Genomic DNA, 13991 nt, shown 5'->3' with positions numbered 1-13991 from the left:
CAAAGTCCTGAAACAATGATCTCGAAAATCTACAACACAAAATAAAACAAAATAAAAGCAAATTGATTGTTGTATTACACAAACAGAGAAAAAAATATATATATTTCTTTCCTTTTCTTTCGTATATCAGCACTATCTAGGCCAGAGTTGAAAGTGTAAAAGGCGCATTTTGTTTTTTGTTTACAATAACGAAATAGGGTTTTTCCTGTTCTGCATAATCCCATTCGTCATCTCTTTCTGTTGAAAAGAAAGAAAAAAAAGCAACGCGCCGGGCACGTTATGATGGCACGGCGCTTATCAGTTTGACCCCTGCTTGACCCTACATTCACCCAAATAAGATCAGCCGAGAAGCTTCAGTCATCAGTCGCTCATTGATGTCGCAGTATGGGTTTATAGCTTAAAACAAAGTGAATTTATACTGCATGCGGTATTTAAAACAAGATCAAAATGTTACTGGTTAAAATCGTTTCTGTGCTTTCCACAAGTCTCTTTTGTGTTGGATTTGCATCAGAGGAAAAACTTGCGCAAGGGGAAAGGTATTTACTTAAATTTTCCAATTATTTTTGTACACATTACCACTTTTTTACTAGCAAATTCCTTTTTACTGCCCCAAATACCCTGACAGTGAATAAGAGCGAGAAAGTCTTGCTGAACGTGTTTGAAAATCCCGAAAATGAAGAATTCATAATTCGTTTGCTCCTGCCTGACAACACAGAACTTTATTCCTATGCCATTAAAAATGCAGGTTTGTCGATATTTTTACGAAATTAATTCAGTTAAGTGTCAATTTAAACTTTTCTTTTGTATAAAAAGAGACAAAAGTGCACGACTTAAGCTTTACCGTGCCAGAAACCGACGCCACATCGGCAATTTTGGAATTAGCGCACGGCGCCAACAAAACTCTTAAGGCAAATGTGAAACTCTTCAAAGAAAAAAGTTTGATGTTCATTGAAACGGACAGGCCGTTTTACAAGCCCGGAGAGCTGGTGCGATTCAGGCTTTTGCACCTAAACAGTCAACTCAGACCCATCAATAAAGATGTTAATTTTTTTACACCTTAATTTTATTTGTACTGGGTGTAATTTATATTTCTTCAGATATGGAAGGTGTGGATTGAAAATCCGAGCAGTGTAAAAATGTTGCAGTGGAAAAACGTTGAATTAAACAGTGGATTTACGCAGCTCGAGATGCAACTCACAAATGAGCCTGTCAAAGCAAGAACATTATATTTAATTTAATTATAATTAAATAACTTCAGCAATATAGGGTTCATGGAAGATTAAAGTTCAGTCGGAAAATGCGTCTGATATTGTGCTAAAGGTCTTTAATGTCAAAGAGTATGTTTTACCCAAATTTGAGGTCACAATTGCGCCACCGGGATACATTTCAACAGGATCAAATGAAGATTACACATGGAAAATATGCGCTAAGTATTTATCACGATTTATCATAAATAAATTTTAATTTTCAAATAAAATTTCCAATGCATAGATATAGTTTTGGAGCTCCCGTTCAAGGAAAAGTAGCGTTGGCGATTTTGTTTGAGGAGCCTAATTACTGGTGGAATAAAAAGAAGGGTGAAAATTCTAAAATGAAGGAGATTAAAAACAGCGTGGTTTGTGTTAAACTTTTTGAAAAGGTATCTTTGAAATTTTAAATAAATATAGCTGAGGAAAGTGGATGGATGCAGCGAGATTATTCTTACCAGTCAAGAAATTGCAAAATATGAGAAAAACCACTTGCAAGGGATCAGGGTCAACGCCACTGTGAAAGAGGAAGGAACGGGCGAAGTGCAATCGGCCAGCCATTATTCCGAATACCATCATTCGACGTGGGTCAAATTTGACTTTTCAAAATCTCTCAAATACTACTACCCTCACATTCCATATTACATGCGGGTAAAAACATTTGGCAACGCAAAATTGATTAATTGTTATCAAATATTGTCGTCTATATAGGTTCGAGCAAATCAGCCCGATGGAACGGCGGCGTCAAATTTGCATTTTGAAATTACTGTGACTGACGGTTTGAAAAAGAGGGAGACGGCAAGTTTTGTTTCTGATGACGACGGGCGGCTGAATTTCACAATTTACACGTCTGATGTAGGCGAAGAGCTCACGGTTTCTTTAACGGTATAATTTTTTTTAATTTTAATTTACAAAGCTTAAAAAAATAAGCATTCAAAATTATATAAATTAAATTTCTTTAGAAAAATTAATAGTCCCTATTATAAATTGAGTAAAAATTACAATTTATTTTCATTTTTCTGTGGAACTGCCGTCAAATTCACGTTATTCTTTATTGATAAAAAAAATACTCTTAACTTTATATTTTTATTAATTTAAAGATTTTCAATGATAAGTAAAACACAATTTTATTTTTCAAAGTGCTCACCACAGCAAGACAACTGCAAGGGTGTGGGCCGTTTTACTATTACACCCTGGTTTTCACCCTCATCGTCTCACATCATGATTTCCGGATCTGACGAAGCGGCGTGCAACGAAAATTATGACTTGGAAGTTTATTACACGTTCCCCAAAACCTTATCAGGGAAAACAATGGAATTCTTTTATCTAGTAAAATTTGTAAAATTATTAAGAGTAAAATTAAATCGCGCGCATATTTCAGGTTCAGTCCAAGGGTGAAATATTGAATAGAGGAAAATTTGATATTGTGCTGACAAAAGCCAATCAATTCGATTCTGACGACGCTCTGAGCAAAACTTTCTTCAAACTAGAACAGACAAAAAACGAGATTTCGGTTGGAAAATGGATTTTAAAACTGAACGTCAAACCAAATTTAGCCCCTGAAGCAAAAATCGTGGTTTACTATGTTTCAAACAGCGAAATTGTCGCATCTAGTCTAAAAGTTGACATAAAAAAGTGCCTTCAACACACGGTTTGGATTATTATTTTTGAAATAGCATTTTTTTTAAATTTTCTTTCACAGGTTCATTCAGAGTTTTCTGAACGCAGAGTTGAACCAGGGCAAAAAGTAACCCTTTCATTGATTGCGGGCGCAAATTCGCTGTGCGCGCTTTCTGCAGTTGACAAGGCAGTGACTTTCCTGGACCGAAATCGCGCATTGAGCGTGGAAAAGGTTTTTGAGAAACTGGAGCAGATCGCTGCTAAACCTTCCGAGCAATACTCAGAACAAGATTTCATGGTTGAACGCTGCTCCACCGAAGAAGATAGTAAAAAAATTGTTAAATACAAAAATAAATAAATTTTTTAAAGCAATTTTCTGCAGATTCTGCAATTGAGAGACAAAAACGGTCTTCCTATATGGTGCCCAAAATACCGTTTGGAAATTCAAAAAGAGCATTTCTGGTAATAAAATTTGCTGCGTGAATGTAAAAAAATGTAAATCTTTAATTTTTTAAGGATGGGGGCATGTTGGTCCTGAGTAATCTAGACAACAACATCAAGCCATGCCAATTTGGAGAGATTGGCGAAAATTGCGATGAGTGTCCTATGTGGGACTATGATTGGGATGCAATACATGCCCGTTCGATAGACATGGCTGATTCGGATTATAGGGATCTTGAAAGGCGGATACCAAAGAGAATGAAATGGAGAACGCTACTTTTACTCCCACACTCCATAGTAGAGCCCCCTCCAGGCAAAGGCAAGTACAAGTATTAATAGAAGTGTCTAAATAGGAATTTCAACAATATTTTTTTTATCAAATTATACTCTTCAGAAGAAATTTCCGACGCAGTAGAAATGCGGACAAATTTTCCAGAAACCTGGCTTTGGCAACTGGAGGAAATAAGGTTTACATTTAAAAAAATTTCAATTGAAATTTTCGCAAACTCTCGTTGTATTTTTGTATTCAAGTGAAAGCGGCTCGAAAAATATTGATTTGGAAACACCTCACACCATCACTGATTGGATTTTGAACACAGTTTGCGTTTCAAGTGATGAAGGCTTAGGAGTTGCTCCAGAAACCTCAGTAAAAGTTTTGAAGCAGTACTTCATGGACTTCACCCTTCCATATTCCGTAAAAAGAGGAGAAACTCTGCCCCTGAAAGTGTCTCTGTTTAATTACATCACCCACGACCTTCCGGTGCGCAAATTTAACATTTTTACTGTTCAATTAGATTAAATTTTTTACATGATTTTTAAAGATTACTATAACTTTTGGACAATTCTCCGGTGGCAACTTGAAAGGTGAGACTATTTTCTCCGCGTGTCTCCGAAGCAAAGACAAGTTGGTTCACACTTTTGAACTCGAAGCGAAAGTTCTTGGTGAGCACAATATTTCAGTCTCGGCTGGAATTAATTTTAACGATAGCAACTGCGGCCCTGATGTACTTGTTAACGCGCGGTAAGCGTGAAAATAATTTAAATATAAGATGTAAAAAAAATTTCATTTGCAATTATTTCAGGGATGCGGTAACAAAGACGATCAAGATAAAACCAGAAGGGTTCCCAGTTGAAGTAACAAAATCCTTATTTTTGTGCTTGCAAGGTATGCAAAATAATTTATTTTCACCAAAAATGTATGAAAAATATTTAAACCACGAAATATTGTTACACAAACATATATTGTAAATTTAAAAAAAATCATAAAATTTTCATATCTTTAAACTTTCTGAAATACAAAAAGTTTTTTTTTATATAAAAAGATAATCAGTATTAAAAATGGGAAAACTGTCTTGCAATTTGTGTAACAATTTTAATAAAATAATTGTTTTAAATTTGATATTTTAAATATTTGGTCCTTTTTTAACGAAATAAAATAATTTTCACACAGAGATTATTTTCCAGACGTTGGTGAAACCGCCTATTTGAGTTGGCACCTGCCTGTGCCTGAAAACTCGGTGCCCGATTCCGCCATTGGAGAGGTGTCTGTTATAGGAGACTTGATGGGACCAAGTTTAGAGGCAAATTAATAATAATTGTGATTCCATTTAACTTCCACGCGTCAATTTTTAATGTTCTCCCCAGAACTTGGACAGTTTGATTCGCCTTCCCACGGGTTGCGGGGAGCAGAACATGGTGCTCTTCGTGCCTAACCTGGTGGTTTTAGATTATCTGGGCGCGACCGACTCGCTGACCCAAAGCACCAAGTCCAAGGCGGTGGCTAATTTAGTCAAGGGCTATCAACGAGAGTTGACTTACCGACACGACGACGGCTCGTACTCGGCGTTCGGCAAGAACGACGCGACGGGCTCTATGTGGCTGACAGCTTTCGTGCTCAAGTCATTCTCGCAGGCAAAGAAATTCGTCTTCGTGGACCAGAATGAGCTCCAGTTGAGCGCCGACTGGATCCTGAAACATCAGAAGGAAAATGGTTGTTTCAGACAAATCGGCTCGGTGTTTAGCAAAGAAATGAAGGTTGGTAAAAGTTCAAAATGCATAATTTTAATGAGATTTTTTTTTCTTTTCCTCAACAAATTCCTTATTTCTGAAAATAAAATCTTGCAATATTAGAGAAAAATATTAATAAATGTTATTGAATGAATGAATGATTAAATGAATGTTTTTTGATAATTAATTAATAAATTAATTTTTAACATTTTTTGTTAATTATATTAATTAGCGAAATAGCCTACATTTTTGAGAAATTTGTAAAGAAAATCGTTGTGGAAGAGAAATTGATTATGATTTAATTTTTTATTCTTTGCTTAGAATTTTTTTTAGTAAAAACTTGAAAATAATTTTTTTTATTTGACAGGGAGGTGTGGGAAGCTCGTCAATTGTCGCATTTTCTTCGTACATCATGATCGCCATTCTCGAATCAAAGATCAACATAAAAAAGCAAGTGCTGGAGAGCGGAATTTACTGTTTGACGAAAACGCGAGAGGAAACTGACGTCTACGCCAATGTTGTATCTGCCTACGCCTTGCAACTCATCAGAGAAAGGATCGAAACCACTTTGACCAAAAAAGCAGCGAAAGATTCTCTCGAGCATATTTTAACGTTGGTCAATTCTGGCAAAGAGGGTGAAATCTTCTGGCAAAATGAGGGTATAAAAAATACTCATGGCTTTTAAAAATTCATTAATTCATTTTTTAAGGATCGTCAAACTTGGCCCTCAAAATCGAAACGACTGCCTATGCAGTTTTGGCTCTTATATCGGCAGGTGGGGAAGAAAATATGATTCTCGCTTTCAACGCTGTCAAGTGGATTTCAAAGCAACGGAACGGTCAGGGCGGATTTGTCTCTACACAGGTGATAATTTTTTTTTTATAATTTCAATCAATATATAAATTAAATTTTATTTTATAATTTAATTTAATTTGTTTTTTTCAAAATTATCTATTTAATGTTGTTATTTTTTTAGAAAATCGTTCGAAGCACTCTTAAATCAAAATCCTATTAGAGTTTTTCTGCTCATCTATACTTATTTGTTGTTGTTTTCAGAGCAACTGTTTTTGAAGAAATTAATGGTTATATTAATGGTAATATTTATTTTTCAGGACACAGTCCTTGCTTTGGAGGCGCTAGCGAAGTACGCCATGGCGGTGCCATTCAAAGACGTGCAGATGAAAATTCAGGCCACAACTGACGACAACAATATTTTTGAGTTTGACATTAACCCTGAAAACAGGCAGATCCTCCACCAAAACGAAATTCCCTACGTTCCAACTAACTTGCACTGGACAGCAGAGGGAAAGGGCTGCAGCCTGGTCCAAGTGAGAAGAAAAATTAAAATTATAAATTAAATGTTAGAAATTTTCCTTAAAATATTTTTCAATTTCTAGAGCACCCTTCGATACAATCTAAAAGAATCGACAGAAGTAAGAAAGGACGCGTTTACGGTGGGGAAAAAAGTTTCCCACATTGTGCCTGGATCGTGCAAGGAAATTTACCTTGAATTCAACATGTCCTACAACCTGAATGACGGAGCCTCCAATATGGCTGTTTTGGAAGTGGAAATGATCAGTGGTTACGAGCCAGATAAAATTTCTCTCGAAGAAATAAAAGTTCACGTGCCAAGTGAGTTTTAAAATTTTCAAAACGCACAATTAAACTAATGATTAACTTTCATAGCATTTAAAAGATCGGACTATGAGGGTGGCAAGGTGCATCTGTATTTTGATTCAATTGATAGCTCAAATCCATTGAACTTTGGGTTTGTAATTGTGCAAAGAGTACGTGTGGAAAATGTCAAGCCAGCCCAAATAAAACTGTACGACTATTACGAGCAGGAATCTTTTGTGCAAGCGGTGAGCAAAAAATCCCACAATGAAAGCTTTTGAAAATATAATATTTTGATAAATTATTCCAGGATTATGAATTAAATTGCAACGTAGTTCCTGGAGCAAATCAACCAAACACAATTGGTAATTATGATAAGCGTTTCCTAAATATTCGCAATGCAATTATGTTTTTATTGAAGATCAAGCTGCTGATGAGCCCAATTCGGTCAATGGGAACAAACTAGATGACCGATTCAAAGACTTCAAAAACGTAGATTTTGACTTAGATTTTCCTGACGGTGACGAGGGACCAGTGCCAGTGTACGTTCCAGCACCAAATGTTCCCTAATTTATGAGTGAAAATTGTTTTACTATTTCCATTGTAAAATTTTCTATAATTTCGTCAAATAAATAATATATTTTAGTAAAATTATTACTATTATTATGATATTGTTATTTCATTATATTCAATTTACACACGATATCTTCTCTTTCATTCTTAAGAATGCAAGACCTCTCTGTCAAGATCATGATTATTTTATGATTACATATCTTTTGCAATATTTTTGATGGAGAGAAACATGTTTCTATGTGTGGTATGTAATTATTAAATCGATTTGGGGCCAGACATAAAATTTATAAAAAAAAAAAGAATTAAATTCCAAAGTTTTTTAAACACAAAGCGTACTCACTTACCAAAAGGTTTTTTGCAGACTTGCAGGGATGGAAAAGGATGATCACTGCTGACACCATTATGTCCACATACTCCACATAAATATAAAAGTCCTCACAGCCATGAGCCAGACGAGCCAGTGCAGGCCAAAATTAAAGGCATTTGTGAATTATAGGTGACTAATATGATTATGACTTTGCATTTTATGTTCGATTCTCACTTCAATTGGGCCGAATGTACTACGTTGAGCGAGGAGCGACAAGCTTGAAAGTCTTGAAACACAAAAAACACACGCACCAACAAGAACACGCACGTTTTATACATGCTCTTTCCACCTCGTTCCACCACCGCGGATCGCGGGTCCGCTCCTGTTGCCCCTGTTGCTTTCCACTAATCCACATTCCAACCCACATTCCATGGTGTACGACTGCACGAGTGCACGGTGTGCAGACGGGGCATATGCGAACCAAGGTACTGTGCGTAGTGCGTACCGGGTGCGTACTGTGGCGGCAAATAATTTGTTTTGTTTCTAATTGGATAGTACGTTGTGGAGTTGTATGCATGACAACTACTTACAATACTAAAGTCACAAAATTAAATTTTCGCGCTCTTTTTGTACAACTCCTTTTCATACAACTACGGCCCAAGCGAGTAAATTGAGTAAATTGTTGTTACTTGTTGTTGGACGAGCGACTGCAAGAATGGTTTGATCGCGTTCGAAATGTGACAAAAGCACAGTTTACATATCTTCGGAAGCCAACTGATTTTGATACAATCAAGATGCTCTCGGACATTGAGACGTCCCAGCTCACAGGGCTGTTGACAGAATTGAGCGTTCAGGACATCCAGGCCCTGGTGAAAACGGTCACGAATACGCTGATGATACCCAAAGACCACGATGGTAATTTTTTCCCTTTTTTCACGCACGCAAGCTCGAATTCTTACAGGCGTTATTTGAATTATTCGCATTTATGAGCCGATCATTTCATTTGGAATTTTCTTTACAGAGGCTGTGAAAATCATTCTGAGGTATTCTCCGTCAGTTTCGTCCGTGCTGAGCCGGCAGAAGATCACAAAGGAAGTGATTTTTCGCCACTGCCACAAAATGAGCGTTAAGGGTCTGAATCCTGGAATGACCAAAGCTAAAATGATCACACTGCTGGGTGATCATTGGGAGAAAGAAAAGAAAAGGAAAAGTCGCCAACTACCAGAGGAGAAGAAAAAGGGCAAATCAAGTGGATCAAGCGAGAGGACTGTGACCATCGTTGTTGGGTCCAGGTCGAAGACTCCAGCTCCAGATGCTGTCAAAGAAGAAGATAGTGAGTCGTTGAATGACAACAAAGAAAAGGAGAATGACACAGATGAAGAGAAGGAGACAGTTGAAGAGGAGAAAAAAATCAAAGAAGAGAAAGAGGATATAAACAAAATAAAACGCAGTGAATCAAAGCCCTCTGCAAGCATTGCCAACAAAAATACTGAAATAATAAAGGAGCAGGTTACTGAGGTTTGTTCGTGGATATTGATTTTATTTTCAATTTTATATACATAATGTTTCAGGAGATGAGTGACCATGTGGACCAATCAAATCAGATTTCTCTCAATGCTGGAACCCTCTATGGCAACCAACTTCAAATCTATCACCAATTTCCTTCCAGCACCCTGCAACTTTTCTCTGAGACTTTCGTAAAATGGTTTTATGATTTGCTCAACAAGGGAGTTTCTGATAGTGGTCAAAAGTTTGGTCCAGAACACTTCTGGCCCGACAGCTACCTCAGTATCAAAGTCACTGGTCCAAATCTGAATGCCATAGAGGTAATTGAAGTAAAAGAAATTAAAAATTGTAAATTCATTTGCAATATGCTTCTGTTTCAGGAAAGACAAACTGGTCAGGATTCGTGCAATCTTCTCTGTCAGATGAGGAACCACTTTGATGTGATTCTTAATCCAAACATCTCTGCAGATGGTGTTGTCTCGCGAACCGAAAACCACGGACTGATAAATATTGTGGTCTGCGGCACTGCTCACAGGAATGATCTTTGTGTTGGCTTTTTCGAGCAGAGCTTCCTACTAATCAGAGATCCATCCATGGAAAACAATTGGAGAGTCAAAAAGTCTCTAATGCAAATGAAGACTACCATAGATGGTAAGTCTGGAAAGCCTGACGTCAGTACCACAAAATACTTCATTCCCTTGATTCTCTAAATGACTGATTAGAAGTTGACCTAAGACACATTTGGTTTTAGTTCAAAGGATTTGATTCCGGCTGTCAATAACACAAGAGGCTAGTGCCATACAAACAACAAGTGATTTAAGAAAATAAGAAGATAATTATAGTAATTATTAAACTAACAAAGAAGCATGTAAATAATGCAAAAGTGCCTCCAATGATCTGCATTCTAATCATTATGACTGATACTTTTTGTGTGCATCCTAATTGTTTATAATCGGCTCATTACCCGATGGAAAATATAAATTAATGAAAAAACAGAAGCAAACAGGAAGAAATTTTCATAGATAAATTAGATGAATTATCAACAGAATTAACTTCATGGTAATTGTGTCTGAATTGACATTGTTGTATTGAAAATGGGTCAGATTGATTTTTGTGGCAGTCATTAAAATTCAACATAATTGATAAAAATTTAAATATTTGGTTGTAAAATAATTTTTGGGGCATTGCTTTCAACATGGCTATCCCAGGATTTCATGGAAAATCTCCCATTAAAATACCTTTTACGTTTATGTAATTCTGGTTTTATTAAGTTGATCTCTCTAAAATTCTTCTCTTAATTTCATTTGACATCAATTCGCGTTCTCTTCGTGCTCCTTTCATTATTGCTCTGTTTTCGGCAGCTCTTCTTGCCAGGTAAGGAATAACCTGGTGAAGACTGCCAAATGCCACCGACTTGTAGACCAAGTAATTGGCTTGTGCTGAAATTTTTGATTTTGTACAATTCATTTTTACATTTATGAATAAATTTGCGACAAAAATACTTGAATGATTCAATTTTAACTCTTACCCAAAGGAAGAGAGATATTCTCGGCCATTCCGTAAATTTGAGCAAATGCGACATTTACATGATCAGAGGCTTGTAACTTCTGAAGAAGCCGAGTTGCAATTTTAACTGTCTCTTCGTTGTGGGTTGCAACTATTATGAAATGCTTCTCTGCTGCAGCCTTTGTGGCAATTTCCAACGCTTGAGTCATCACCCTTTATTAATTAACAAATTTGAATTTGATTTTAAATTTAAATTTAGTAACCTTTCATAATTATTGCATGTATCTTCGTAACTCTGGCAGACCAAATCAGGTGCAACTTGCAACTCCTTCTCCAAGTATGCGCCGCGCACCAATTTAGCACCATAACAAACCTGAAAATATTCCGCTACTTTTCGTTCCCAGATAATTGTTTCCATCGCTCCCTGCAACACAGCAGTTTAATTTTTTACTGATATAATGATAGTTTTATTTTTCTAATCTCACTTTCAAGTAGCACTGAATTGTTGAGCAAACTGCTGGAGACTCGCTGTTAAATATTTTCATGAGAGCTGATGCGAAAGCCGAACATGCTGGGTTTACATAGGTCCATTCCATATCTACAAGCAGTCTGACGCCAACCTCCTTTGTTTTCAATCCTAAAATCAGTAAACATTTCAATATATGAGATGAATGAAAATTTTTTTATTACCAATTTTCATCAAGCGTTCACTTGCTTTTATTAGTTCAACTTGAAGTTCATCTCTCAATCCAGGCACAATGGTATCACTTTTGACGCCCATCATCAAGTTTGAAAATTTTTCTATGATCTTCAGTTTCTGCGCCTCATTCTAAAAGAAAATTAAAAATTCTTAATTTGAAATTTCGTTATAATTTTTATGTAACAATTTCAAGGATAATTTTTGAAAGGTTAATAAGAAGTTCCGTCGGAACAACAGCGGTCATTTTCATCTGTAGGCAAGCTGGTTTTTCCATTCCGCCAAAGTTCCCCTGAGCAGTCAATTCTGCTAGCTTCAAATACTCATTCAAATTTCTATCCTGCAAACTTTATTTTAAATTGAAATAGCTTTCCGGCTTTCATCCACGTTTTGAACAGCACATACTCATAATTGCTTTTTTCTCCTACGTCCGATTCAAGTGCTGGCGCGACCATCAGGGTTAGGTCCTGTTTTCGAAGATTTTCTGCAGTACGAATAACAGCAGGTCCTGTTTCTCCAGCAACGAATTGTCCATAGAAGGTTTTCTGCATGACTGCTTTGAATATTTTCAATCCCAATATAGCTTCACCCGCTCTCATTAGCTAAATGGGAAATGTTTAATTTAATTTAAGTCATAAGTTATTAAAATAAATGTGTTTTACTTTCAGTGCATTGTCAACTAAAATATCTTGAGAGCAAAGGGCCAGAATTGAGCATGCCCTGATTAGGTCTGCTGTGCTTTTCGATTTGAAAGCTTGTCTTGGGTTGTCAAAGTTAGGCACTGCATTTCCAACCGACGTCGATAAACTAGAAAATGAGCATAATATTATCTTATTTGGTATGATTCAAAATTATTTAACTATAACTTACCAAGCCACAGTATTTTTAATGTAATTCAATACAAAAAGCTTAGATATTATTTTTGCCAAAGTCATGGTTTTAAATAATTATATAATTCTAGCCGTTCAGTCTGCTTTCGAGCGCAGGCGCCTCCCACGATTCCCAAATTAACCCACGAATCTTGCTAATTATAGATAGGGGCGCCGATGAGGAGCCTGCTCAATTTTTTTATAGGATTATTTATTCTTTTTTTTCCAAACAACCAAGTTTCCATTTAAATTTTTTTGTTCACTTTATTACTCAAATCATCTCCTGTTCCACGGCTGATTATTCCATGGATCTGCTTCTTCAAAATTTTGCCTGGCTAAGTGAGGATTGAATTGCGAGTTGTATTTCTGCTTGATTTGAGGCGACTCTTCTTTCTTGGGTTTCGGTTCTTCCGGCAATGGCGTACCATTGACTTTTGCCAACAGAGATGCCGCTTTGGCACGTTCAGCCTGTTCCCTCGCAATTCTTTCGGCTCTCAGTTTTTCAATGGAGCTTTTTGGCTTTGGATTTTCTTCTTCGCTTTCACTATTGGACCGTTTTCTTTCTCTCTTGTGCTTCTTGGACTTTTTCTTTTTCTCCTTCTTCTTTTTCTTGGTCCGTCTGTCTCTTTCTTTTTCCAAGGAATGCTTCTTTTTCACACTTTTAATGCCGAGCTCAGTCTTAATCACGTTTTTTACAACACTTGTGTCATTCTGTTTATGGAACTCAATTTCCCTCTCCTTGAACTCTGGCTTCTTTATTCCTGAGAAGGCAGCAAAAATTCGAAGAGGATCTTCTTCAATTTTCTTCTTCTTGCTGTTCCTGCTTTCTTCCACGTCTCCCTCTTCAAGTCGAAGTGGTCTTTTCTCATACCAGGATTTGATTCCAGTAGACTCGACTGTGTCCTGGCCTAAATATGTCAGATAACCAATGCTCTTCTCATACTTTTCTTGTTCTTCCTTAGCCTCCTTCTCATGTTCAATATTCTTTCCTGGACACGCACGATAAAACTTTTAATAAATAAAATTTATAATTTTAAGTATTTCCATTACCAGAAGTTTTAGATGGACCACTTTCTAGATCTTCAAAAAAGTTTACGTGGCCACTTGTGCTGGTCGCAGGAGCTGCTGGAGCTTTTCCTCCTTCTGTTTTGCCTGGTCTCCCATCATATCTTTCCCTGACTCGGTTCCGTAGTATTTCTGTCCGAGCTTCTTGCTCCTGTTTTGAGATTGAATCAGTTTTTGCATTTCCTCCATAACAAGACTTAAAACTTACAGCCAAAAGTATCCTTCTCTGCTCTTCTTTTTTCTCCTCGGCTGCTTTGGCCTCGTCTTTCCGAACCCGGGCAATGTTCTTTTTGGTTCGAACATGCCAGCTGAGCAAAAAATATTTATTTATTAGAGGCTGAAATAAAACAGATTTTTTTAATAAAATATTATATTTATGTACCTTTTGTGTGGTAAGATGTTCATCTTTCTGAAATATTAATGAAAGCGGCCCAGCTAATCGTGCATAAAATCTGAAAACCCTTTTTTAGCCACAAAGTCGCACCCAATTGCAGTTTTCCTTTGGTGATTTGATCATTTGATCCTTTGTTTATTTTTAT

The 13991-nt window shown here is 36.6% G+C and overlaps 4 protein-coding genes across 5 annotated transcripts; 2 read left to right on the top strand and 2 right to left on the bottom strand.

Moving 5' to 3' along the window:
• Nucleotides 1–345: 345 nt before the first annotated feature.
• On the top strand, nt 346–7598 carry LOC132198864 (alpha-1-inhibitor 3-like). Its single transcript, XM_059623133.1, has 26 exons — nt 346–536; nt 591–745; nt 814–1040; nt 1098–1214; nt 1267–1430; nt 1492–1615; nt 1668–1898; nt 1959–2132; nt 2388–2576; nt 2629–2898; nt 2950–3193; nt 3250–3329; nt 3384–3627; nt 3703–3775; nt 3840–4068; nt 4130–4329; nt 4391–4473; nt 4773–4888; nt 4953–5342; nt 5683–5974; nt 6025–6179; nt 6428–6643; nt 6713–6947; nt 7002–7177; nt 7240–7294; nt 7351–7598. The coding sequence occupies exons 1-26, from the start codon at nt 448–450 to the stop codon at nt 7497–7499; spliced, it is 4677 nt and encodes a 1558-aa protein (XP_059479116.1). The 5' UTR covers nt 346–447; the 3' UTR covers nt 7500–7598.
• Nucleotides 7599–8324: 726 nt separating this feature from the next.
• Nucleotides 8325–10816, top strand: LOC132199157 (uncharacterized). Of its 2 annotated transcripts, XM_059623684.1 has the most exons (5): nt 8327–8724; nt 8831–9327; nt 9381–9635; nt 9696–9966; nt 10067–10816. In XM_059623684.1, the coding sequence occupies exons 1-5, from the start codon at nt 8604–8606 to the stop codon at nt 10078–10080; spliced, it is 1158 nt and encodes a 385-aa protein (XP_059479667.1). In that variant the 5' UTR covers nt 8327–8603; the 3' UTR covers nt 10081–10816. The 2 variants fall into 2 exon arrangements, with proteins under 2 accessions (XP_059479666.1, XP_059479667.1); XM_059623683.1 differs by having other exon boundaries at nt 8325–8724; nt 9696–10816.
• LOC132199156 (proline dehydrogenase 1, mitochondrial-like) lies at nt 10552–12523 on the bottom strand. Its single transcript, XM_059623682.1, has 9 exons — nt 12389–12523; nt 12181–12325; nt 11924–12120; nt 11706–11865; nt 11512–11650; nt 11307–11458; nt 11085–11245; nt 10844–11034; nt 10552–10754 (listed from the first exon to the last, which is right to left on the bottom strand). The coding sequence occupies exons 1-9, from the start codon at nt 12451–12453 to the stop codon at nt 10582–10584; spliced, it is 1383 nt and encodes a 460-aa protein (XP_059479665.1). The 5' UTR covers nt 12454–12523; the 3' UTR covers nt 10552–10581.
• A 114-nt stretch (nt 12524–12637) lies between these two features.
• On the bottom strand, nt 12638–13990 carry LOC132199159 (leukocyte receptor cluster member 1 homolog). Its single transcript, XM_059623685.1, has 4 exons — nt 13835–13990; nt 13661–13760; nt 13438–13603; nt 12638–13376 (listed from the first exon to the last, which is right to left on the bottom strand). The coding sequence occupies exons 1-4, from the start codon at nt 13855–13857 to the stop codon at nt 12664–12666; spliced, it is 1002 nt and encodes a 333-aa protein (XP_059479668.1). The 5' UTR covers nt 13858–13990; the 3' UTR covers nt 12638–12663.
• Between the last annotated feature and the right edge of the window lies 1 nt (nt 13991).

The sequence above is a fragment of the Neocloeon triangulifer genome, unplaced genomic scaffold, assembly GCF_031216515.1.
Source record: "Neocloeon triangulifer isolate White Clay Creek 2 clone unplaced genomic scaffold, ASM3121651v1 ptg000013l, whole genome shotgun sequence".
NCBI classification, from domain to species: domain Eukaryota; kingdom Metazoa; phylum Arthropoda; class Insecta; order Ephemeroptera; family Baetidae; genus Neocloeon; species Neocloeon triangulifer.
Note: the sequence above shows the minus strand (reverse complement) of the source record. Positions and strands in the feature narration are given on the sequence as shown.